At 37.4% G+C, this 24,914-nt stretch overlaps 1 protein-coding gene across 1 annotated transcript; it reads left to right on the top strand.

Moving 5' to 3' along the window:
* The first annotated feature begins 787 nt into the window (after positions 1 to 787).
* On the top strand, positions 788 to 24,385 carry LOC101208187 (E3 UFM1-protein ligase 1 homolog). The gene is made up of 20 exons (XM_011659699.2): positions 788 to 1,026; positions 1,295 to 1,606; positions 1,686 to 1,952; positions 2,267 to 2,314; positions 6,137 to 6,202; positions 6,300 to 6,403; positions 6,647 to 6,740; positions 6,823 to 6,879; positions 7,421 to 7,859; positions 7,945 to 8,099; positions 13,557 to 13,622; positions 13,710 to 13,778; positions 13,878 to 13,970; positions 18,604 to 18,669; positions 19,873 to 19,919; positions 20,010 to 20,073; positions 20,447 to 20,524; positions 20,620 to 20,682; positions 23,055 to 23,147; positions 23,819 to 24,385. The coding sequence occupies exons 1-20, from the start codon at positions 853 to 855 to the stop codon at positions 23,909 to 23,911; spliced, it is 2,448 nt and encodes an 815-aa protein (XP_011658001.1). The 5' UTR covers positions 788 to 852; the 3' UTR covers positions 23,912 to 24,385.
* Positions 24,386 to 24,914: the final 529 nt, after the last annotated feature.

Genomic DNA, 24,914 nt, shown 5'->3' with positions numbered 1-24,914 from the left:
GAGCTGTCTGCGAGGCGCGCGGAAGGGCTGGAGACAGATCGGAGCTGTCTGCGGCGCGATGAGGATGACGATGACGGAACGGCTGCGAGGCGCGATGAGGATGACGGAGATGGAGACTTTCACGGTGGGGGGCGCGGCGGCGGGGGCGGCGGCTAAGATGAAAACCCTAGCTCTGATACCATGTGAAAGTATATTCTGAAGAATATTCTCTTGATTGTATTTGATTGACCAAAGGGAGTGTATTTATACAAGGGTAATTACCCAAATAAACTAAGCCTACTTTATTTACATTAATATCATTACCCAAAATAACTAAGCCTACTTTATTTACATTAATAACAGTAAACTCAATCAAGAAAATGCAAAGGTCAAAGCGAGTAACATGCAATAATTTAACATGAGTTCGAACTTTAAAGTTTTAAAGTATTCAACTGACTGAATACCTTTAAAATACATAGTTGAAAAACAATCGATGAATATCATTGGCCGTGACGATTCTAAGAGATGAGGTGGGGCGCGACACTCATAGATTCAAAATCGTTGGAATTTCATTGATTCAAAAACGATGAGTTAAATGAAAATAAACGACTTAACCAACCAAACTAGATAGAATTAACGGATGAATTACAATCATATGCAAAGAAAAGCACAAAGACAAGGCTATAAGGCATATATATTTTTTTAAAAATATTGAAGATATTGGAAAAGTAACCCAATTTCATGAATGGGAGGCTTTTGGAAAAGTATACCATTTTGAAATAAATGGGATATCTATCCAAGAAATCAAAATTCAATTTTGTGTGTGTGCGCTTAGGCTCTGTTTCCGGTGAACTCCGCGATCCCGAAGGCAACATGGACGATGAATTGCTAGAACTTCAGAGACAGTTTGAATTTGCACAACAAGCTAAATCAAGCATTCGATTATCGGAAAGAAATGTTGTGGAATTGGTCCAAAAGCTTCAAGAGCTTCGTATCCTCGATTTTGAGCTCCTCCACACCGTTACCGGCAAAGAATATATCACTCCTGTATGATTATATTTCTTTAATGATCTTGTATAATGCAATCGATTTTTTATTGCATGTCTATCTGATTCTGTTAAACTGATGGGATGTAATTGAAAATTTGTTAAATTGACCAATTTGTACAATTTGAAGCTGCTTGGTCTGATTTTAGCCACCTTGTATGAAGCTTAATTCCTGAAATGTTGGATATATGATAGTGCTGACTTGGAAGAAGAGATTATTGTAACTCAATTCGAGTTCATTGTTGTTCTAATGCCTGTTAATACTGTAGGAGCACTTGCGGCGTGAAATATTGGCTGAGATTGAGAAGTTAGGACGCATTTCTTTGATAGATCTTGCGGATACTATTGGTGTGGATCTGTATTATATCGAGAAGCAAGCTGAACAGATTGTATCAGATGACCCCCAACTTACGTTGATTCAAGGGGAAATTATATCTCAATCTTATTGGGATTCAGTGGCGGAAGAAATAAATGAGCGGCTTCAGGAGTCTAGTCAAATTGCTTTGGCTGAAATTGCTGCGGAGTTGCAAGTTGGTTCAGAATTGCTTGCATCCATGTTGGATCAACGGCTTGGAACCCTGGTAATTTCTGTTCTGCTATCACGATCAGCCAAGTTTAGGATTAGAAGGAAAATATTTCACTGTGGTTTCGTGAATTTAGGTAAAAGGTAGGCTTGAAGGTGGTCAGCTGTATACCCCAGCATATGTTGCACGGGTTTCTGCCATGGTTCGTGGTGCCACCAGAGCTATTACCGTTCCTACAAATTTAACTGTCATATGGAGCACTTTACAGCAACTCTTGCAAGGCATTGACGGAGCTAGTGGGATAGCTGTCGATGCTTCATTTTTCCAGTCTCTTTTCAATGGAATTATGAAGGAAAATGAGGTTCTTGGATCACTTCGTGCAGGGGTTCATTGGACACCAAATGTATGTAATTGAACTTTCAATTTGTACGCTTGCATTTTTTTTTATCGAATGCATATTTGCAGTTCAGTTATCTCCATACTTTTTCATGAGTTCACGTGCTGCCTGAATGCCTGCTAATCATGGTAGTTATTTTTAGTTCCAGTAGGAAGAAAAAAAAGATCTAAAATAGTTGTCGACAAAGGAGATTGAAAGTAAAAAAGAATCTGGGTTTATAAGTGGATAGATATGGTAGTAGTCATATAAATTTCTTTAGTTCCTCATCTATGTTTAAATATCTAATGCAGTTGTTTGTTTAATGTGAAATTATAATGCAGATATTTTCCATTGCTCAAAAAGAATCCATAGATTCTTTCTTCTCACAGGTATTTAGTTCTTATTATCCTACTGTATTTATGTTGTGGAATTACGAATATAAGTTTCTTTCTTATTTCTAGAATTAATTTTGTGCATCAATTTCATTTGAAAGAAATCATAGATGTCCTCTATGATACTCTTATATATGAAGCATAGATAAAAGATTTGATTTTCATCCATGGTTCTATATGAATATCTTTACTTACTCTCCTTAGCTTAGGTCAACTGGTCAAGTAGGTAACTATTTGCTAATCCCTTTTAGCTTAGAAGTTGGAGCCTTTATCTTTCCTTCTCTTTTTGGTAAATTTATGCTATCTATATGTTTGTCATTCTTAATAATAAAACACATGCACAGAGGTTATATGTATTTTCTGGTCAGTTGTGACTGTGAGTGCCTAAACTTATATATCACAGAATATACATTAAATATATGTAAGATATATACATCTATTATAGTCAGTTTAGTATCCTAATCTTATTTAGATTTTAGATACAAAAAGGTACGTTCTTTTATAACATAGGTGCTGTTAATGATGTGAACTTTTTTTTGGAAATAAGTTAGTGATGTGAGCTTTAGAAGGAAGGTTATGATTTGGTGGGCAGAGCAGAATCCAAATGATTGGGCAGGACACCAATACATGGACAAACTGAGGGTTTTGAAATCCTGTATTAGTATTATGAAGTGGAACAAAGGATATTTTAGGAATATGATTGCTATGAAGCAAAATTTTCTTGGCAGATCGTGCATATTGATGAAATAGAAGAGCAAGAGATTATTTTGCCTCAGGTAATTGAACAAAAAACCAGGTTAAAGGCTTCCTTGCTGTAGTTAACCATTAGTGAGCAGGACATTTTGAGGCAATGGTGTAAGATAAATTGGCTAAAGGACGAGGTGAAAACACCTCTTTTCTTCATAGGTGGGTTTTGGCAAGGAAAAATAAAGCCTTTATTGCTACTCTTGAAAGCGAGTCTGGGGAGTTCTTATCCTCTGAAAAAGAAGTAGAGAGAGATTATTGGTTTCTTTCAAAACTTATTTAAGACAGATAATGGTGGGTCTTCTTTTACAGTGGAAATTAGGGTGGGTTTGGAGAGTACATTTCAATTGGAAGAGATCCTTTAAGCAATCAAAGATATGGGAAACCTCAAATCCCCTGGTTCATATGAGATGACGTGGGAATTGCATGAAATAAAAAATTGGAAAAATTTGAAGGCTGACTTAATAGAAGTGCTCCACAAATTCTTTGAAAAAGGTATCATGAATAAACGAACTAGCAAAATGATCTTACTCGAACATAATCTTTTCTATAGGTTACAACTATGCCCTTGAGTTCTGAAAATAAACGAACTTACAAAACTAATATTTACTTGATTTGTAGCAGTGTCGGAGGCCCTTTTTTAGCTCTTTTGTAGTGTGCCCTTTAAAGGGAAAGCAAAGATTCTTGGTCTGGTCTGGTCTTTGCTTTTCTTTCAAGACTTTGGTTTGAATGGAATTCAAAAATCTTCAACAACCATGAGTCTAACAGGGAGGTGTTTTGGGATCCTGCCATTCTTTTTGCTTTTTCTTGGTCAGTGAATTCTAAATTGTTTCGTAATTGTAGTCTCTCTCAAAATATCATCAGGTGGGGCTCGTCTTTTCTGACCATTTGGTATGTGGGGTATCTCGTGCCTTCTTTTTCTTTTTGCAACCAATCTTTAGATAATGTGTTTCTGAGAAAAAAAAAAAAGAAAATAAAAAAAAAGAAAAGAAAAAGAAACTCTAAGAAGAAGATTGCCTCAAGAGTCAGTGACTTTTGACCCATAAGCTTGATCTCCTCGTTGAATAAAATTGTAGCATATACAATAAGTGATTGTCAGGCTGCCTTTATGACAGGCAGACAAATATTGGACGCCATCTTGGAAGCTGCAGAGTCAGTAGAAGTTTGAAAGCTTCTAATGAAAGGGGCTTTGCCCTATAGCTTGATTTAGAGGAGGCTTATGAAGTTTAGCTGAGATTTCCTTGATGCAGATTTGAAACTGAAAGGCTTTGGTAGAATGTGGAGAAAATGGACTTCTCCATTTTGATCAATGGAAGACCAAGAGGAAAATTTTCAGCTTGTAGGGGTCTAAGGTAGGGATATGTTCTCCCTTTTTTTCCAGCATTATTGGAGACACTGTTAAATTAATGATTCAATTCTGTCTTGAAAAAAGGAATCTGTAGGGCTTTGTTGTGGTGACAAGTGCTGTGAATTATTAATTCCCATTCTTCATTATGTTGATGGTACGGTGATTTTTTACCCAGACGAGGCTTCTCCTTTTGGAATTTGGTGGGATATTTTGAATCTTTCTTGAAACGGTTCTGGTTTGATGTTGAATGTGGCTAAAATCTCACTTATTGGTTTCAATATGAGTGAGGAGGGAGTTGAAGAATGGGCAGAGGAGTTCAATGTAAAATGGAAGCATTTCTGATTAGTTACCTTGGTTTTTCTTTAGGCTAAAGAAAAGCTTTTTGGAATCTGTTGGTTGATAGATAGATATAATGATAGATTACAAAGAGAGGCCCATAGTTATGATTGTTGAGATAATGATAGTGAAGTTTGGAATGTAGGCCTTCGAAGGGCTCTCTTTGACAGAGTTAATTAGTTGGATGGCTTTGGTAGATAGAAACAATGCAGTGCATCTGGGTGAAGGAATAGATGAAGTTTTATGGTCGTTAGAGGGATCTGGAAGTTATTAATGTACATTGGTGATTGGCTCTTCAGTCTGATTTGAACCTAATTAGGTTGATTTGGAAGAACAAATGGCCGAACTTTGTCAAAGTTTTTCTTTGGTCATGGCCTTCGGAAGTCTAAATATTGATGATAGATTGCCAAGAAAATAAAGTGGTTGGCTTCTTTTGTCGTGAGGGTGTAGGCTGTGTTTTGGATTAAGGCTTTGGGAAGAAATGATGGGTGGAATCTTAAAGGAAAAGCCGAGGTGGTGGGTAGCTATGCTTTTAGAGCTCTCCTAGGACATCTGTGGAAGGAAAGGAATGCTAAAACCTTTGTAGATACATTTCTAAGTTTTGATATCTTTTGTAGTTCTGTACAAAATTCAGGTTCTTGGTGGATGTCAGTACTAAATTATTTTGCAGACATAATCTACTGATGATTATTAAGGATTTAAAGACTCTCTTTGTATAGTCTCTAGGGAGGTTCCTCTACTCCAACCATCAGTTTGTACCTTGGCTTTTTTGGAATATACTTCTTTATTGTTTCTTATAAAAAAAAATGCATAATGCATAAATTAACTGTTAGATATTATATTAAATTTGTATTCACCCATCAGCTTAAGCTTTTGGGTCAATAGATGACTTAAGATTAACTTATGTATTAGGTGAGTTTTTATTTAGTTATTACTATGTTGCCTTCTTTTTCTCTTATCTTTCTCTCTGCTTTCATCTCCCTCGACCTCCACTCCTTCTCCACTATTAGTTACACTTTTGGAAGAATTAATTGTGGCTATTACTGCAAACATAGAGAAGTTGAGATTGAGGAGAGCTTTGGGAAATATTTTTGCTTTGTAATATTGTGCTCTTCCTGAATCACCAATTCACCAAAAAGCTTAAGCTAGTGGGTGAAGGAAAATATAATTACATAGCATCTAACTCCTCTACACTTGTGGACTTGAAATATATGAAAAGCCCAACAAGTGGAAATCAATTTTAGTTGGGAAGGAAATAATATTGAAGGGGCTTGAAGACAAGATCTTCTTAAATCACCAATTGACCCAAAAACTTAGGCTAGTGGGTGAAGACATATTTAATTATATAATATAACTGTTCTCATTTATATTATTTCTATAATTTAATGCAGAATTCGGTTATTAGCTATGATTTTCTACGAAAACTTGGGATTCCCAACCCCATTCAGTACTTGCAGGTACTTAATTTCTTTTATCTTGAGTTTCGTGCTTTAAAATAATGGAATTTCTGTGCTTACATCATAAACTTATGATAGAGATTTTGCTTCATTCTAGTCCAGATATCCTGATGGCATACCTTTAAGTACTACATTCATTCACCCTTCAATTATTGAAATGTTGGATTCTACCATTGAGGATATCCTTGAGCGTGGTAGCTGGTACGACTTATCTTGTTGTAAATTGTAATATATAACTTTTCCTTTAAATTTGTTGTTAGTAAACATTTGGAACTTATTTGATTTCAAAATATTTAGACCTGTAAATATGCAAGGGCTGAAAGGAACATGATAGTTTACAATAAATTTTCCTTTATTTATAACTCTTTTTTAAATGTTTAAGTTACCTTTTATGTTAATAGTTATGTCCATGTTTTTCTTACATATTTTTTTATAATCGTGCAGGGCCAATTCTCTTCTAGTACTTCCTTCATCATTTGAGCCCCAAGACGCATCTAAAATTTTGTTATCTTGCCCATCTGTTCAGGGAGCACTAAAGGTGAGTATACTTGCAAAGTTGTGCTATTGCTCATTTAACAACAATGAGAAGTATAAGATTATTATGTTTCTCTTGCTTGCAGTCTAATAAAGCTCTCATATTTGGTGATTCATTTATATTCAGCAATACTTTTATCAAGGTATGTCTTTTTCTTTTATAATTTTGTTGTCCTTCAGTTCCATAAAAAGAATCTATGGATTCCTAGCATCTTCTTTGATTTCGAGTAGTAATTCATTACTAGATGTTAGTTGTGAAGTAGTTTGCATTCAGTTTACTAGTCTTGCCAGGATTGCTAGTTTATATCATGGAAGTGCTTAAGGAGTTGAGGGGTAGCAAGGTTGTGGTTTACATGATTGGAAGGTTGATTGTTGAATAAACTTTATTGACCATTTTGAATGTCTTGATGGTTGCATTGTAGATCTTGTCATCAGACTTTAACTTGATCTATACTCTCTTCTGTGTCTCTTTCCTGTGCAAATTAAGGAGTTTGAATTTATGGCCATATCCCTGAATTATGTGAAATTAGTGGTCAAATTCCCTAGAAGATGATGGATAAATGACTCATAAGAAGTTGCTCAAAGCTAAAACGGAACATTGAAAGAACTCTTGAACTTAGTTCCACTCTTCTAATTATTTGTTTACATTAGTATATTACATAATCTTCTATCTGCATAAACCAGGATCTATATGATCGCATGGAGAAGGAGATGGAGACCATAACTGTCCCAGGATCTTCTACTGGCATTTTTTCTGGAGACTCACAGAGCAGTAGTAAACTTGGAAATGATCCAAGCATGTCTACTGAGTCAATTGAAACAGGAAATGATAGTGGTAAAACTGGAGATATCATGGACAAAAAATCAAAGAAAAAGAAGGGTAAATCAATTGGAAATACTCAATCTACTGCTGCTGAAGGTGCTCTGGATGACCAGGAATCTTCAACGAAATCCAAGAAAAACCAGAGGAAAACTAGGGGTACATCCAATGTGCAAGTGGCAGAGACGAAAGCAGGGGGTAAAAAGGAATCAGCTAAAACAAAAGAGAGCAATATTAATTACCCTACCGAAGAATGGGTTATTGAGAAGATCAAGACACTAATACCTGATCTTGAGGAACATGGTTTGAAACTTGTTTTCAATGTTTTAAATTTTATAGTATTTTGCATCCATTTTAGTTCTTGTTCTAACATACTGCATTATATCAGGCATAGATGATCCTACAATAATCGTCCAACCTTTGGCAAATCATCTTAGACCTATGCTGAACAATTTGTGGAGGGAGAGAAGGAAGGCATTATTTACAGAAAATGCAGAGAAAATGAAACGTTTACTTGACAATACCCAGCAGAAACTTGACGAGGTAAATACAGTTATATTTCCCAATGCTGGTGCTAGGCCTCCAATCACCCAAGTTTACCAAAGGAAGGGTAAGCAGGGAAATTCAACCTAGACAACATGGTTGTTAGGATGGCTAGTGGTCCTAGCAACATGGCAGCAGCAGGAGGGTATATATGTAGGTGTTTTGTGCTAGGGTTGGCATCTGAATATTTTGGATAATTTTGAATGAACGTGTTGTTCATTGGGGAGAGAGCAGCCCTCTTATTTGACTGATAAACTACCCTAGAACTCTTGGAATCCTTATTGAATATACCTATATCTCTTCTCCTCTCATATATGTATTGTGTGTGAACTGTATTGTGTTGTGTGTATTGGTTGTGCTGTGTACATACATATTGCAGGTACTTTGAAGCCTAACATTGGTATCAGAGCCAGTCGACACTCTGGGGAGGTGGAAGAAAATAACGGCAAAACTGATAGAGGAGCGTTTGGCCGCTTCGGAGGCTGAGGTTGAAGCGATTAAACAAGAGGTCCAGAGACTGCCAATGTTAGAGAAAACTGTGGAAAAAATGCACGCAATGTTAACGACCATGTATGAAGATTGTCATAGGCAAATGGAGGGATCCGAATTGACCGGAATAAACACCGGAAAGAGGAAAATCCGAACTGAAGAAATCTTCGAAGGGGAAGGGGACGGTGAAGAAGGAGAAACCTCTATGAGCGTAGACACAAGGGTAAGACAGGATCGAATCAAGTTTAAAAAATTAGAAATGTCGGTTTTCAGTGGAGAAGACCCAGACGGATGGTTCTATAGAGCAGAGCATTATTTTCAAATGCATCTTCTGAACAAACGTGAGAAGTTGAAAATCGTGGTTGTGAGTTTAAAGGGTAAGGGCCTAAGCTGGTTTCGGTGGGCGGAAAATCAGAAACGGTTCAGATCATGGAAGGAGTTGAATGAGAGAATGTATAATCGATTTCGGAGTAGAGAACAGGGAACACAATGTGTGAGATTCTTGGCGATCAAACAGGAAGGGAAGGTAAAAGATTATTTGCAACGGTTTGAGGAGTTATCGGCACCATTGGTGGAGATTGCAGAAGATGTGTTGGAGGGAACTTTCACAAATGGGTTGGACCCAATGATCAGGACAGAAGTACTATCCATGCGGGCCGTGGGCCTTGAAGACATGATGGAGGCAGCCCAGTTAGCAGAGGAAAAAATAGACAGCCAAAAATAGCCAAAGCCTGTACATGAGAGAGATAAAAACGGCCCAAAAACCCATAGCCAAGAATTCGGAATACCCTATCACGAAAATAGTTACGCTTGCCGAAAAAATTTCCCCCCAACCAAATAATTCGAATACGTCTCAACCCAACACAATTGGTGGAGGAATCAGACGCGAGCCACCTTTTCGACGGTGGACGGATTCGGAACTTCAGGCAAGACGTGATAAAGACCTGTGCTACAGATGTGACGAACCATTCAGTGAAGGACATCGTTGCAAGAACAAGGAACTTCGACTCTACTTGGTAGCAGATGACCTTGAAGACACGGTGATGGAAGATATAGAAAACAAAGGAACAAAGGTAGAAGTCAGTCCAGTTGTGGAGTTGTCAGTGAACTCGGTGGTGGGACTCATGGCGCCGGGCACGTTCAAGATAAAGGCTCGGTGGAAGACAGAGAGGTTGTGGTTATGATGGACTGCAGTGGCCACTCACAACTTCATTTTGTTACATTTGGTAGAAGAGTTAAATATTCCCACGGCAGAGACGACTAGCTACGGGATCATTATGGGTTCCGGAAAGGCTGTCCAGGGGAAGGGAATGTGCAAAGGGGCCACAGTCGGGCTACCGGTACTAACTATAGTGGAGGATTTTTTACCGCTAGAGCTGGGTAATCTGGACATGGTTTTGGGCATGATGTGGCTCCGAAAGCAGGGGGCAATGACCGTTGATTGGAAAGAATTAGCCATGACATTCGTTGTTGGGGACTCCAAAATAGTCCTAAAAGGGGATCCCTTGTTGACCCGAATGGAAGTGTCGTTGAAAATGTTGGTGAAGTCGTGGCAGTCGGAAGATCAAGGTTTTCTAATCGATTTTAGAGCCTTGGGCATCTAAAAACGGATAGACAGATCATGGTTAAGGAATCTATGGAAGAACTTCGACCAGAATTTGAGCAATTACAACTGGAGTTTGAGAATGTGTTTAATATGCCGGCAGAGCTTTCCCCAATGAGACAGGTTGACCACCGAATCCAATTGAAGGAGGGCACAGACCCCATCAACGTGAGACCTTACCGCTACCCACATGCTCAGAAGAATGAAATTGAGAAGTTGGTGAATGAGATGCTCGATTTTGGTATTATACAGCCAAGCATTAGTCCTTTCTCTAGTCTCGTGATCTTAGTGAAAAAGAAGGATGGGGGATGGAGATTCTGCGTTGATTATAGAGCGTTGAATAGAGCAACGGTACCCGATAAATTTCCAATTCCTATGATTCAGTTGTTGGATGAGTTGAATGGGGCAAGTGTTTTCTCTAAGATAGATTTGAAATCGGGGTATCACCAAATTAGGGTGCGCAATGAGGATGTGAGAAAGACTGCTTTTCGAACGCACGAGGGGCACTACGAATTCCTAGTCATGCCATTCGAACTCACCAATGCACCCTCGACGTTCCAAGCCCTTATGAATCAGGTTTTTCGACCCTATCTACTTAAATTCTTGCTAGTATATTTTGACGATACTCTCATGTACAGCAAGGATGTGGAAACTCATTTGGAGCATCTTACAATGGTGTTTCAACTATTAAGACAGCACTGCCTGTTTGCGAACCGGAAGAAGTGCCACTTCGTCAAAGATCGTATTGAATATTTGGGTCATTGGGTCTCAGCCAAGGGGGTAGAGGCTGACCATGAAAAGGTTAAAGCTATGTTGGAGTGGCCTGTGCCGAAGAATGTAAGGGAACTTAGGGGTTTTTTGGGGTTGACCGGGTACTATCGCCGATTTGTAGCAAACTATGGCGCCATTGCCATGCCCCTTATGCGATTGACCAAGAAAAATAATTTTCGTTGGTCGGAAGAAGCAACCCAAGCATTTGAATTCCTCAAGAAAGCCATGGTTACGCTGCCTATTCTAGTACTGCCGAATTTCCAGCTACCTTTCGAAATTGAAACAGATGCATCATGGTTCGGACTAAGTGTGGTCTTGTCTCAGAACAAGAAGCTGATTGCGTACTTCAGTCAAAAACTATCAGAAGCAGCACGTGAAAAATCTGTTTACGAGAGGGAGCTCATGGCCATAGTCCTAGCAGTGGAAAAATGGCGGCACTACTTGTTGGGCCATCGTTTTGTGGTGTATACTGATCAGAAGGCATTGAGGCATATCCTAGAACAGAGGGAGTTAATACTGGGTGTTCAAAAGTGGATAATGAAGTTAATGGGGTTTGACTTTGTGATCTTCTATCGAGCATGATCGGAGAGCAAAGTGAGGCCCAGTTGAATGTGATTATAGTCTCATCTTTACTAGACATTGTGGTAATGGAAAAGGAAGTTCAAGAGGATACGAAACTAAAGGCTATTTTCGTTCGATTGTTAGCAGATCCGGATTGCATTCCTCACTATACAGTTCGACAAGGCAAGTTGTTTTATAGAGGCAGGTTGGTTCTCCCTAAGACTTTGAGTTTAATTCCCACCATCTTGCACACCTTCCATGACTCGGTCATAGGGGGTCATTCCGGACAATTATGCACCTATAAACGAATCGCAGCAGAGTTGTTTTTGGGAAGGAATGAAGAATGATATTAAATTATATGTGGATCAGTGTCATGTGTGCCAACAAAGTAAGATCCAAGCGTTATCTCCGGCCGGACTGCTACAACCTCTCTCTATTCCAAATCGTATTTGTTAGGATATTTTCATGGATTTTGTGGAGGGATTACCACGTTCCAAGGGGGTCGACACCGTATTGGTGGTAGTGGATCGCCTAAGCAAATATGCTCACTTCATAACCTTGGGTCATCCATTCTCGGCCCAAACAGTAGCTATGGTGTTTGTCAAAGAGATAGTGCGCCTTCACGGATATCCTCGTTCAATAGTATCCGATCGAGATCGAGTGTTCCTAAGTCACTTTTGGAAAGAGTTATACCGATTGCAAGGTACCCAACTAAAGAGAAGCACGACATACCATCCACAAACAGATGGGCAGTCGGAGGTTATTAACAAATGTTTAGAGCTGTATTTAAGATGGTTTTGCCAAGAGAAACCGAGGACATGGAGCGATAAGATTGCGTGGGCCGAGTATTGGTACAATACCAACTACCAATCTTCGATAAAAAACACCCTTTATGCTGTAGTTTATGGACAGCCCCCTCCACCTATCATCTCTTATGGCCAGGCAGGTACAACCCCAAATGATTAAGTGGAATATCAATTGCAATCGCGAGATGAAATGTTAGCTACCCTGAAGAGTCATTTGCAACATGCCCAAGAACAAATGAAGAAGTTTGCCGATGTGTACCGTCGCAATGTGATTTTTGACATTGGGGACTGGGTGTATCTGAAATTACAGCCCTATAGGCAGCAGTCAGTAGCGAAGAAGCGTTGTGAGAAATTATCTCCTAGATATTTTGGGCCATACATGATATTGGGTAGAGTCGGAGAAGTAGCTTACATGCTGGACCTACCAAAAACTACCAAAATACATCTGGTTTTCCATGTATCACAACTCAAGAAGGCGGTGGGAGACCAACATCAAATTCAACTGGACATAGCAATGCTCAATGATCAAATGGAGCTGGTGTTAGAACCCGAAAATGTGACCCAAATTCGCTGGAATGATGCTGAACGAGATTGGGAGTATTTTGTCCAATGGAAGGATCAACCAAGCCATGAAGCAACATGGGAGTCCTATGCGATGCTTGCGAATTAATACCCAGAATTCCACCTTGAGGACAAGGTGTCTCTTCTCCATGGGGGTATTGCTAGGCCTCCAATCACCCAAGTTTACCAAAGGAAGGGTAAGAAGGGAAATTCAACCTAGACAACATGGTTGTTAGGATGGTCAGTGGTCTTAGCAATGTGGCAGCAGCAGAAGGAGGGTATATATGTAGGTGTTTTGTGCTAGGGTTGGCATCTGAATATTTTGGATAATTTTGAATGAAAGTGTTGTTCATTGGGGAGAGAGCAGCCCTCTTATTTGGCTGATAAACTACCCTAGAACTCTTTTGGAATCCTTATGAGTATACCTATATCTCTTCTCCTCTCATATTTGTGTTGTGTGTGAACTGTATTGTGTTATGTGTATTGGTTGTGCTGTGTACATACATCTTGCAGGTACTTTGAAGCCTAACAGCTGGTGGCTTCATATGTATATTCGACTTCAACATTGCATATTCTGTTTCTGACGAGAACTTTGAGAAGTTTATGATGTGTTACTAAAACCTACCCATAAGAAAGTGTAACTTAAGCTTGCATTTTTCCTTGCAGTCTTTCTTAAATTTGCAGCTGTACGAAAAGGCTTTAGATTTATTTGAAGATGACCAGTCGATTTCTGTATGTATAAAGTTTGGTATATAAATTTTAAAGCAATGTGAATGTGAACTGGTATAACCACAAGAGATATTGGGAATGCTTTTACAGGTCATTTTGCACCGGCATTTGTTAAGAACAACAGCTGCACCGATTGTGGATATGCTTTTCCATAATTTGGTAAAGTTATAAAATTCTCTTTTAATACTTTAATTGAATTCAGAGTCAATGATGAGATGATGATAATATTTCAATTTTGCTATGTATTTTGTAATGTAGGACTTGTACAACAAGTTGAAGAATGGAATTGAAGTTGCAGAATTGCAGAATTCTGAAGCAGTCGCACTTAGTACCGGAGAAAGAACTACAATTGTATGTATTGAAAGGAGAGACAAAGAGCACACACCAATTTACGTGGAAACCCGAGTATCGAGAGAAAAACCACGATTGTCTGTTATTATTTTCAAATGAATAATACAATAGGTACGAGAGAGAATAAATAGAGAATACAATGGAATAAAAAAGGAAAAAATTTAGGAAATAAGGAAAATATTCCCATAAACTTTCCATAAACAGTCTAGGATTCTAACAAGGAAAATATTTAGAAAATAAGGAAAGGATTCCAACACTCCCCCTCAAGTTGGGACGAAAATATCAATAAGGCTCAACTTGCTAACACAAAAGTCAAAGTTTGGTCTGAGAAGTCCTTTGGTAAGAACATCAGCAACCTGTTGACTCGAAGGGATGTACGGAATGCATATGCTCCCACTGTCAAGTCGTTTTTTGATGAAATGTCGATCAATCTCAACATGTTTAGTTCTATCATGTTGAACAGGGTTGTTAGCAATACTAATAGCGGCTTTATTATCATAGAAAAGCTTCAATGGTGTCTCACATTCCTGATGAAGATCCGACAGGACTTTCTGAAGCCAAATTTCCTCACATATTCCCAAACTCATAGCTTTGTATTCGGCCTCAATGTTGCTCCTAGCCACAACACTTTGCTTCTTACTCCTCCAAGTTACCAGATTGCCCCAAACAAAGGTACAATAACCTGAGGTAGACTTTCTGTCAATACTAGATCCTCCCCAATCCGAATCAGTATATGCCTCAATAGTCTTTCTGCTTGTTTTACTAAACAGACATTTTACCAAGTATTGTTTTCAAATATCTCAAAATTCGGTTGACAGCTTTCATGTGTTCCTCATAAGGAGCCTGCATAAACTGGCTGACAACACTCACAGCAAGGGAAATATCAGGACGAGTGTGGGATAAGTAAATTAATTTACCCACAAGGTGTTGATATTGTTCTTTATCAACTAGAACTTGATCATCAGAGTTTCCTAGTTTACAGTTGAATTCCATAGGAGTATCAGCGGGACGACATCCCAACATACTTGTCTCAGTTAGCAAATCAAGGGTGTATTTTCTCTGAGACACAAAGATACCTTCTTTAGATCTGGCCACCTCCATTCCAAGGAAATATTTCAGATTTTTCAGATCCTTGATTTCAAATTCATCACTCATTCTTTGCTTTAGTTGACTGATTTCAGTCTGATCATCTCCACTTAAAACAATGTCATCCACAAACCATTAGAACAGCAATCTTCACTGTCTTGGAAACATTTGTAAATAAAGTATGATCAGAGTGTCCCTGACTATACCCTTGGGACTTGACAAAGGTAGTAAATCTATCGAACCATGCTCTGGGAGACTGTTTCAGACCATATAGGGATTTCTGGAGTTTACACACTTGCTGACCAAACTGGGCTTCAAATACAGGCGGGGGGCTCATGTAGACTTCCTCCACAAGGTCTCCATTCAAAAAGGCATTCTTAACATCTAGCTGGTATAGAGGCCAATCTTTGTTCACAGCAACAGATAACAGAACTCTAACAGTATTCAATTTAGCAACCGGAGAAAAAGTTTCTGAATAGTCAATACCAAGTGTTATTCTTTTCGAGAGCTTTCATTTCTTCCATGACAGCATTCTTCCATTCAGGACACTCTAATGCCATATGAATATTGTTCGGTATTGTGGTAGAGTCAAGGCTGGCAGTAAAAGCTCTGAACTGTGGTGAGAGATTTTTGTATGACACATAATTACATATGGAGTGTTTTGTGCAGGACCTTGTACCTTTCCTCAGTGCAATAGAAAGATCAAGAGATGAATCATACCTGCTACTATTTTCAGTATGTTCAGCAACAACCTCGTTTTCAATAATTTTGTCCTCTCTGTCTATAATGGCCTCATCAATACTGCCCTGCTTACCAATATATTCCAGAATAGTTGTCTCAGACCTGTCATTCTCACATGTTCTGTTATTAATTGAATCAGTCATACCTTAATCTCTTATTGGTTCAGAATCCTGCACTGGAGCCGTCTGAACAATAGGAGATTCAACTTCCTTTATGAGATTCCTCCTATAGTAGGTTTTCCAATGTTGGTAAGATTGTACTATGAGGGCTATGGTCAGGTAAGGTAACCATAGTAGGATAAGAAGACTCTACGGGAAGTATATAGTTAGACTCTTCACTCACATTCTCCCTCTGAAGTAGGCTAACTGGAAAAAAGGGACGATCTTCAATAAAGGTGACATCCATGGTAACAAAGTACTTACGGGTAGAAGGATGAAAGCATTTATAGCGTCATTGGTGTAGAGGATATCCAACAAACACGCAAGCCTGAGCCCTAGGAGTAAATTTAGTTTGATTAGGACCATGGCTATGGACATAAGCAGTGCAACTGAACACCCGAAGGGGAACAACAGGGATGAGACGAGTGGAGGGATAAGATTCTTTGAGGCAATCTAACGGTGTCTGGAAGTGAAGGACATGAGAAGGCATGCGGTTTATGAGATGAGCTACAGTAAGAATGGCATCACCTCAAAGATAGGAAGGAAGAGAAGTGGACAACATAAGGGAACGAGCAATTTCCAAAAGGTAACGATTCTTTTGTTCGGCAACTCCATTTTGTTGGGGGTGTAAGCACAGGAACTTTGGTGAACAATTCCTTTAGAGGATAAAAACTCGTTAAGAGAGTGGTTTTGAAACTCACGACCATTATCACTTCGCAGAATTGCAATCTTTGAATTGAATTATGTTTCTATGGTGTGATAGAAGTCCCGGAATGTGGAGGTAACTTCGTATTTGTCAGAGATCAGGAAAACCTAAGTAAGACGAGTATTGTCATCAATAAAGGTCACAAATCATCGTCTCCCAGAGGAGGTAGTGGCCTTGGATGGTCCCCAAACATCACTATGGACAAGAGTAAAGCGAGTTGGCTTATAGGGTTGCAAAGGAAATGAGACTCGGTGATGTTTAGCTTTTATACATACATCACAAGATAAGAAAGAAACATCAACTTTGGAGAAAAGATGAGGAAATAGGTATTTCATAAATTTAAAGTTGGGATGACCTAAATGGAAATGCCACAACATAAGGTCTTTTCAGAGGTTGTAAAGTAGGATGTTAAAAGACTGGTCCTAGAAATACTACTAGGGAGGGGATCATCATCAAGTAAGTAAAGACCCTTATTGGTGTCGGACAGTGCCAATTATCTTCCCCGAGCTCAAGTCTTGAAAAGAAACAGAATCAAGTAAGAATGTTACTTTGCAATTTAGTTCACGAGTAATCTTGCTAATCGACAGAAGATTATATAAAATTCGTGGCACATGCAACACATTGTGTAATGAGAACCCGTCAAAAAGAGATATCTGCCCTTTCCCGGCAATGGAAGCCAAGGAGCCATCAACAATTTTTATCTTCTCATTTCCAGCACACGGAATGTAGGACACAAAGTGTTAAGAGGAACCGGTTAAATGATCAGTGGCACTTGAGTCCAAGATCCAAGGATTCTTTCCATCAATACTAATGAGACTAAAGAAATGAGGTATACCTGACTGGACAATAGTTCCAAGTGTGGTAGAACTAGCATTCTTACTCACATGGGAAGAAGCTAAAATAGGGAACAAGGTTACTGGATTCTTAGAATACATCTGTACAGGAGTGTTGGATGTCGTCCCTAGGGAGCCTCAATTGCTGCAATCTGTTGTTGTAGCCGTTCCAGTTGTTGTTGAGTTATTCACGATGAGGAAGCTTGCACGATAGGGTTGGAATGTTCCGAAAATTCACCAACCTCAAATGTTGAGTGAATTTGGGGATTCTTATCATCAGGATAATAAATAAGGTCATTGGGTGGCATCACATACAAATTTGACTGCAGAAGTGGTGATCGCCGGTCGGAATTAGGTGGCAGAACACGAATCGGCACGTGGGGAACACTACAGGCAACGGACAAAGACGAGGGTGGCACGGTTGGGTTGGCCGGCGGCGTCTGAACACGATGGACCGACGCGTGTAGATCTGGCGGCGGCGCGTGGGATGCGCGTGGCGGCACGTGGTAGCGCGGACGACGAGAATATCTGCCGAATTATGTTTCTCGGCATTTTCTGAAGGTGGCGGAGCCATTCGTCCATGGCAGCATTGATCCGAGCATCGACTGCAGCGGCGACGACAACACTAAAACTGGCGGCTATTTCCTTTGTGTGATTTCCATCACTGGTTGTGTTTTTTAGGGTGTGTTCAATGTCTCGCTCTGATACCATATTGAAAGGAGAGACAAAGAGCACACCCCAATTTACGTGGAAACCTGAGTTCTGGGAGAAAAACTACGATGCTTGTTATTATTTTCTAATAAATAATATAATAGGTACGGGGGAGAATAAATAGAGAATACAAGGAAAAGATTTAGGAAATAAGGAAAATATTTCCATAATCTTTCCATAAACATTCTAGGATTCTAACAAGAAAAATATTTAGAAAATAAGGAAAGAATTCCAACAGTATGAATAAAAAAACCCTTTCATGAATGATATAACGATTTGAAAAAATAAACGACAGATTATCATGTTTTTTCTTTCTTTTAAAACTTCTAAAACATGAGATTGTTTTCAAGAAATTATATGTTCAAAGTAATATTGTAATTTTGTACATTGCATTTTAGGCTAAGAGCTTTCCTGGATCACTGTCAAACAAGGCTGTCACTGTAGCTGAAGCTTTGGAAGGGAAGGTAAGTGATTGATTGCCAACAAGATAGTGCTTGTTGATTCCTTTATTTATTTATTTATATTATTTTTAAAAATTAAAGAAAAAACGTTTTTTTTTATTTGACAAAGAAAAGGTTTTTTGTTGAGAATGATTTTCAATACTTTGGAAAATTGTTTGGCAGACAATTTATCATGTTTCTGCTTCCACATGATCGCTCTTTCTCTCAGTCTTTTTGTTTTCTTTTCTTCAGAGTTATTGCCAGCTAGAGTTTACGCAATTAAAGAAATTAGTCAATGCTTTTTTTAACAATTTGATGCTGAAAACAGTAATCTCGGAGTTGTTTTTTTTTAAAAAAAAAAAATCACTCTTACACAATGGAAGTGCAGTTTCTCATCAAAGAATACAGAAGCATAAACTGTTGCAGAGTTTTCTAACATATAATGTATTTAAGTTGGAAATTGTGGACGGATTAAAATATTAAGTCCTAGATTGATTGCCAAAGTGCTTGTTTATCTTTCTATTTTCTTTTTCCCCATCTTGTCTTATCTTCTGCTCGGAGATTTTGACCGCTGCCCACCAAGATCTATGAACTATGAAATTGGGAATTAAATCTCAACAGAATTTTCCATTGCTGTCTAGCATCACTATCACTCCCTTCACTTAAGTTTTCTTTTTTTGTTAGAGAACAATGAGATACCATTTATTGTTCTTATCTCTTTAGAAGTATTTAATTCAAAATAAAAACTTCATTTTGGATCAGGTATGTATGTTCTTTGTACTTGGTTTGACTGGAAAACTTCATTTAGTACCTAGATTGAATATTCGGTTTAGCTTAAGTAGGACTTTATATTTTATGCCTTTTTGAAAATGAATACATTTTACGATCATATTTATATTATTTGTTAATTTCACAACGTGTTTTCTTTCTTTCTTTTCTTTTTCTTTTTTTTCAAGTTTCTTCCCACAGCACTAAAGCTTCACTTATTTATCGTTAAAGTTGCCACATTATTTTGTTTTCTGATCATTATCTTGACTTTTCAGCATAGTAACAATTACTGTAACTGTAGTCGTAATTGTAGATTAATTATAGCTTACCTGTTTGATGCAACTTATTTCTTGAAGAAATTGGTGTATCTGTATTCTAGCATCTAATTACTAATTAATAAATTGGAAAGACAATGTATATGAATGTTATGACCCAGTGTTTTAGTGTTCTATTTAACAGCGGGTGGAGACCTTCATAAATGCACTGGGGGATTTAGTAGAAGAGAGGTAGCCTTTCCATTTATTTAGTATTTATCTCCATAGGAACGTTAGTCGTTATCACACTGTGCTCAGCATACGAATCTGCATTTGGTTCAGTGGAATGATCCCGAAAAAACTTGACAAGAAATTGGAGAGGACTCTTTTGCATTCATATCGTAAGGTAAGATATTCTGCAAGATTGTATTCTGATTTTATGGTTCCAAAGTTTGAAACTTCTGGATTTCCATTTACTACAAGATTTTATCATTTACTAGTGTTTTCTTTTCTTCTTCTTCCAAATGATGATTTCATTAATAATAAACATGTGCAATAGGTTACTTGTGTAACTGGGACTTACATTTTTAGTCTAGGAAAGAAGTCATCGTTGAGGAAAATATATTACACCTTACTATCTAGAATTATAACAATAAAAACCTAAGCTAAGGTAAGAAAGACTACTGTACAATATTTATAGTAGAGATGTTAAAATGTGTTATTATCCGACACTCTTCCTCAGTCACTATTTTTTTTCTTTTTTGTTTTTCAAATGTCAGGAGTTGACATCTCAAGTTTCTGCTGAAATGGATCCAATTGCTCTTCTACCCAAAGTTGTTTCCCTTCTTTACGTACAGGTTAGTGAAGCTTGACTATAAAATGAATTAAACTAATTGTACCTGCAAAAAATCTCTTTGCTTTTTGGCCTGTTGATCTCGGTTTCCTTTGGTAGATATATCATAAAGCTCTTCAAGCTCCTGGAAGGGCAATCTCTGTTGCTATTTCTCGGTTGAAGGTATGTTTTCGTAAAACTTGATAAAGGAAGATGATAATTAAAATTTTATCGCCTGTAGTGGAATATTCAGATTTTTTTTTAAAATCAGAGTAACTGTGCTTGTTTAAACGAAGTTACGAATAATTGTTGTGGTCATATGTTCTTTAGGTAAGCAACCTAGAGTCCGATTTAGAAGAGAGAGCAAGCATTTCCTGTTGTACTCATGGAGACCAAAATGTCACTATTTTTAGCTAGTCATCCTATTGGTTTTTACTGCAAGAACTACTGTTTGCAGTGGTGTTTGGGTATAGAAATGATGGAGAAGAATTATAGGATAACTAGTATATTGAAGTTTGATATTTGTATGGTGGTTATCCAAAAATAAAAATCAAGTTTTTATGACTGAAAATGGAGAATAAGTTGATGTAACTCCTAGAATTACACTCCGTGAGGTTCTATTCCCAAAAAAAGAGTTACACTCCGAGAGAGGTAGATCTGAGACCTTTCCTCTTGGTAACGTGACACACAATTAGAAAAGATAGGATAAAGTGGCAACAATCAAAGTAGTTGGTCCAATTAGGTTTCGAAAATCTCTTCTTCAATCATTATGTTAGAGCATAGGTTCGTTTTTCCATACATATTTTAGAATTAGTTGCTGCAATTTTGTAGTTTTAGTTCAAAGCAATATCAACGAGTACTTGTGTAAGGCGGCTAGAATTCTAGACTCTACTCATAGTTCTTGAACTTGTGTAGCTTTGATAGCCATATTTGTTTTACTGCTTCATTTAATAGGAAACACTGATCTTAGTTAGATTGGAAAAAAAAAAAAACTGGAAGAAAAGGGTGGAATAGAAGGCATTCTGAATCCCAAACATGAGATAAGAAGAAAAGATTTATCGTCGGGCAGTATTTAGTAAGGAAACGTTCACTAAATGTAGACTGAATTTCACCAAAATTGAATCTATTTTGGAAATAGTGCTATAGGTTTTTTCTGTATTAACTTCCGCTACTCAATGTTGTTAGCAAGCATTCAATATTCAAGGAGTTGTAGATGCTCAGTCAAATAATTTTGAATTCAATTTTGACTGAATTTTGGAGAATTCTGCTCAGTATGAATTTGCTGAGAAGGCTACTTACCTTTAAATTACAATATGAACTGCACTGTTGGAAACTCGTTTATTTCAAACTTCAAAGGAGGTAGACATGCATGTATTCAATCAACTCTTTCTAGTATGCCTCTTTTTACTTTCTTTATTCACATTACCTTGTAAGGTAGCCAAGTTGATTGACAAGTCCTTCTGAGGTTTTCTCTGGGAAGGTGCAAAGGGTGATAGTAGTATGTATGGGCAATGTCAATTTGGAAAGTACACAATTAACCCCACAAATGGGTGATCTGGGAATTGGTAGTATTAAGTACAGAAATTCAACGGTATTAGCCAAATGGATTTGGCATTTTCTCTAGGAGGAACAAACTCTTAGGAGGAAAATTGCTGAAACAAAACATTATCCAACTCTTTCCAACCATCAGTGACCTATTTTTACTACTGGTTCAACCAAATCTCCTTGGAGATCCATTCCATCACTGCATACTTTTGTTTGGAGTCATGTTGATTTTATTCATCCCTGTTTCACTTATCCACGATTCCTAATAACTCAGTGGCTAGCTTACAGAGCTCTGAAAATCAGGCTTGGAACCTTTGGCTTTGGCTTCTTCCTAATGAAGTGGAACTTTCAGGATGGCTCACTGCCTCATGAGTTCTCCTTAATTGCTTTAAACTCAAGTAAGGACACTAGGAGTGGCCTCTTAATCCAAATTCTAGTACCTTGGGAGAGAGAACAAGCAATATCATTCTGTAAGGACCCTAGATAGGAAAATAGTGGATTACTAGTAGAAAATGAGGAGGGTTGTGAGTGGGGGCTTATTAGTAAATAGCTAGTAAGTTGGTTAGATCTTTTTGTTATAAATAGTAGGAGAAGGGTTGGGGAGAGGTGTGAAGAATTTTGTAGAAAGATTTCCTTGTAAGGGAACCTTGGGAGAGTCTAGCCCTCTCAAAAGGCTAGGGTACTTGCTACTTGTTATTATTGTTACTTGTTACTTTTTCAAGTGTTCTTGAGTTCATCTTTTCTTCTTGAGATAATCCTTGTTAGGTGGGATCCTAACACATTCATACTCTCAGCTCAGCTACTACTGTTTTCTTTGAATATCTTTCAAAGTATTTGATTTGTAAATATCTTACTTTATGTTTAGTTCATACATATGCTTTTGATTCGTGATAGACCTGCATTCCAATTTTGGATAGGCCAGTTTAATCTGTTATCATGCATAGATTTAATCATTAATTAAATTTGGGACTGCGAAGGCTTTCCCTCTGAAGTTATGTGCTAATTTTCAGGATAAACTGGATGATTCAGCACACAAGATCTTATCAGATTACCAAACTGCGACAGTGACCCTGCTGTCTCTTATTTCGGCTGCTGTTGGAGATGTATGTGATATTGCTCCTTATCAGATTATTGATTTAGCATTTTGACTCTGCATCCTATGAACTAGGAAGATGGAAGTCTATATTTACCATTTTTTTTTTATCCAACATGTAGCAAACCTCCCGACATTCCAAATCTAGCTAGATACGTGATAGTTAAATTAGTGTTATTAGTTCTATAATTCTTTTTTTTTTTTTAATTTTATTTTACCGCAGATGGGTTACTGTGATCCAGTTTGATAAGCATTTTGCTTTTCGAAAATTAAGCTTGTTTTGTCCCAACTTCTTTACAATAGTTTTCATCTTCCATTCATACACATTTGAATTGTAGCTAAATCTCAAAAACAATTTTATAGGCTCAGCTAAGTGACTATCTGGTTTTTGAAAAATCCTACCAACATAATTTTCACTCTTTGTTTTGTTATCTATTTTTAATCGTGTTTATAAGTTAAATTTGCAAATATCAGACCTATATTCTTCAGTCTCTAATCATGTACTTACATAAGAGAGAAAAAAGAGCTTCTACATTATATATAATTTCAAACTATGCTAGCTTATTAAACTTACCAGGCCTATATTATTAAGTATATTTACATTTCTTTCGACCTGATGTTAGTAAATCTTTTTCTAAAGAAAGCACTAATCAATGTTTCTCTATACATGTAATCTTTCAGGAAGACGACTGTTCATCCGACAGAATATTGACCAAAAGGGAGTTCTTGGAAAGTCAAATCCCAGCACTTAAAGGGCTGGTTTTATCTGCCTAATTACATCATACAATATCAATCTCGTCTCGTGGTTCCTGTATTGCAAAAGTTCAGAAAGTTCTCTTACTCTTACCCTAACATCCTTGGAAATGGAATCACATTGGGTAGCAAAGCAACAACACATAGTCTAACGACAATATCAAAACTCTTTTAACATAAATTTAGGAGGATCAACTGTATGTTTTAGATGTATGGTCAAGTCGAGAGATTACTGGAATTTGCCGCAACAATTTGGGTCATCACTTGCTCACTTGTTCAGTAAAAGAAACCGCTATGAATTATCTATGGCGTTGGTCTAATGTTATTTGATTATAGTTTCTTCATATTAATCTTTGATTGTAATAGAGAATGCCAAAGAAAATATGTAATTTGGGAATTTAGCAATTAGTACAAGTTAACTTTCATGTGAATAATACATTGATGAAATTATACTCCATTTTAGAAGCTAAATACATGTTGATGGTATTACTCAAATTGAATTTCGGATGAGAGATTGTAGATATTATAGTTTTAAATATCAATTTATATTCTAAACTTTGGACAATGGGTATATGGTATGTGTTACTATGTGTCCATTAACGTAGTGTTAATGACCAAGATGTTTGTAGTTTGAATCAATCATTTTTTATGGTATTTATAAAAAAAAATTAAAGCTAAAGTTAAAACTTAAACATGAAAAAGAAAATAGACTTAATTTTAAGAAATGAACTTGAACAAAAAGTTCTACTCCCGGGTGCAAGAAAGAAGTTTTTGTTTATTGGTTGAATTATAAGCAAGTTGTTCATTAGAGGAACACTAGTATTTAAGGGCTAAGAATAACATAAAGAGTAAAGCTGTAATTTGAGTCAGCTGGTATTATAGACATTTGTGAAGGATTAATTTGTTGTTATTGATCTATATTAGTGGAGATAGGAATATATCTACAATGAGAAGATTTCAAATGAGTGTTTTTAGTGGAGTATACACAATTAACAAATATTGATTAATTTTGTTAACGAGTTTA

Source organism: Cucumis sativus, chromosome 1, assembly GCF_000004075.3.
Source record: "Cucumis sativus cultivar 9930 chromosome 1, Cucumber_9930_V3, whole genome shotgun sequence".
Lineage (NCBI taxonomy): Eukaryota > Viridiplantae > Streptophyta > Magnoliopsida > Cucurbitales > Cucurbitaceae > Cucumis > Cucumis sativus.
This window is presented reverse-complemented; position numbering and strand designations above follow the sequence as displayed.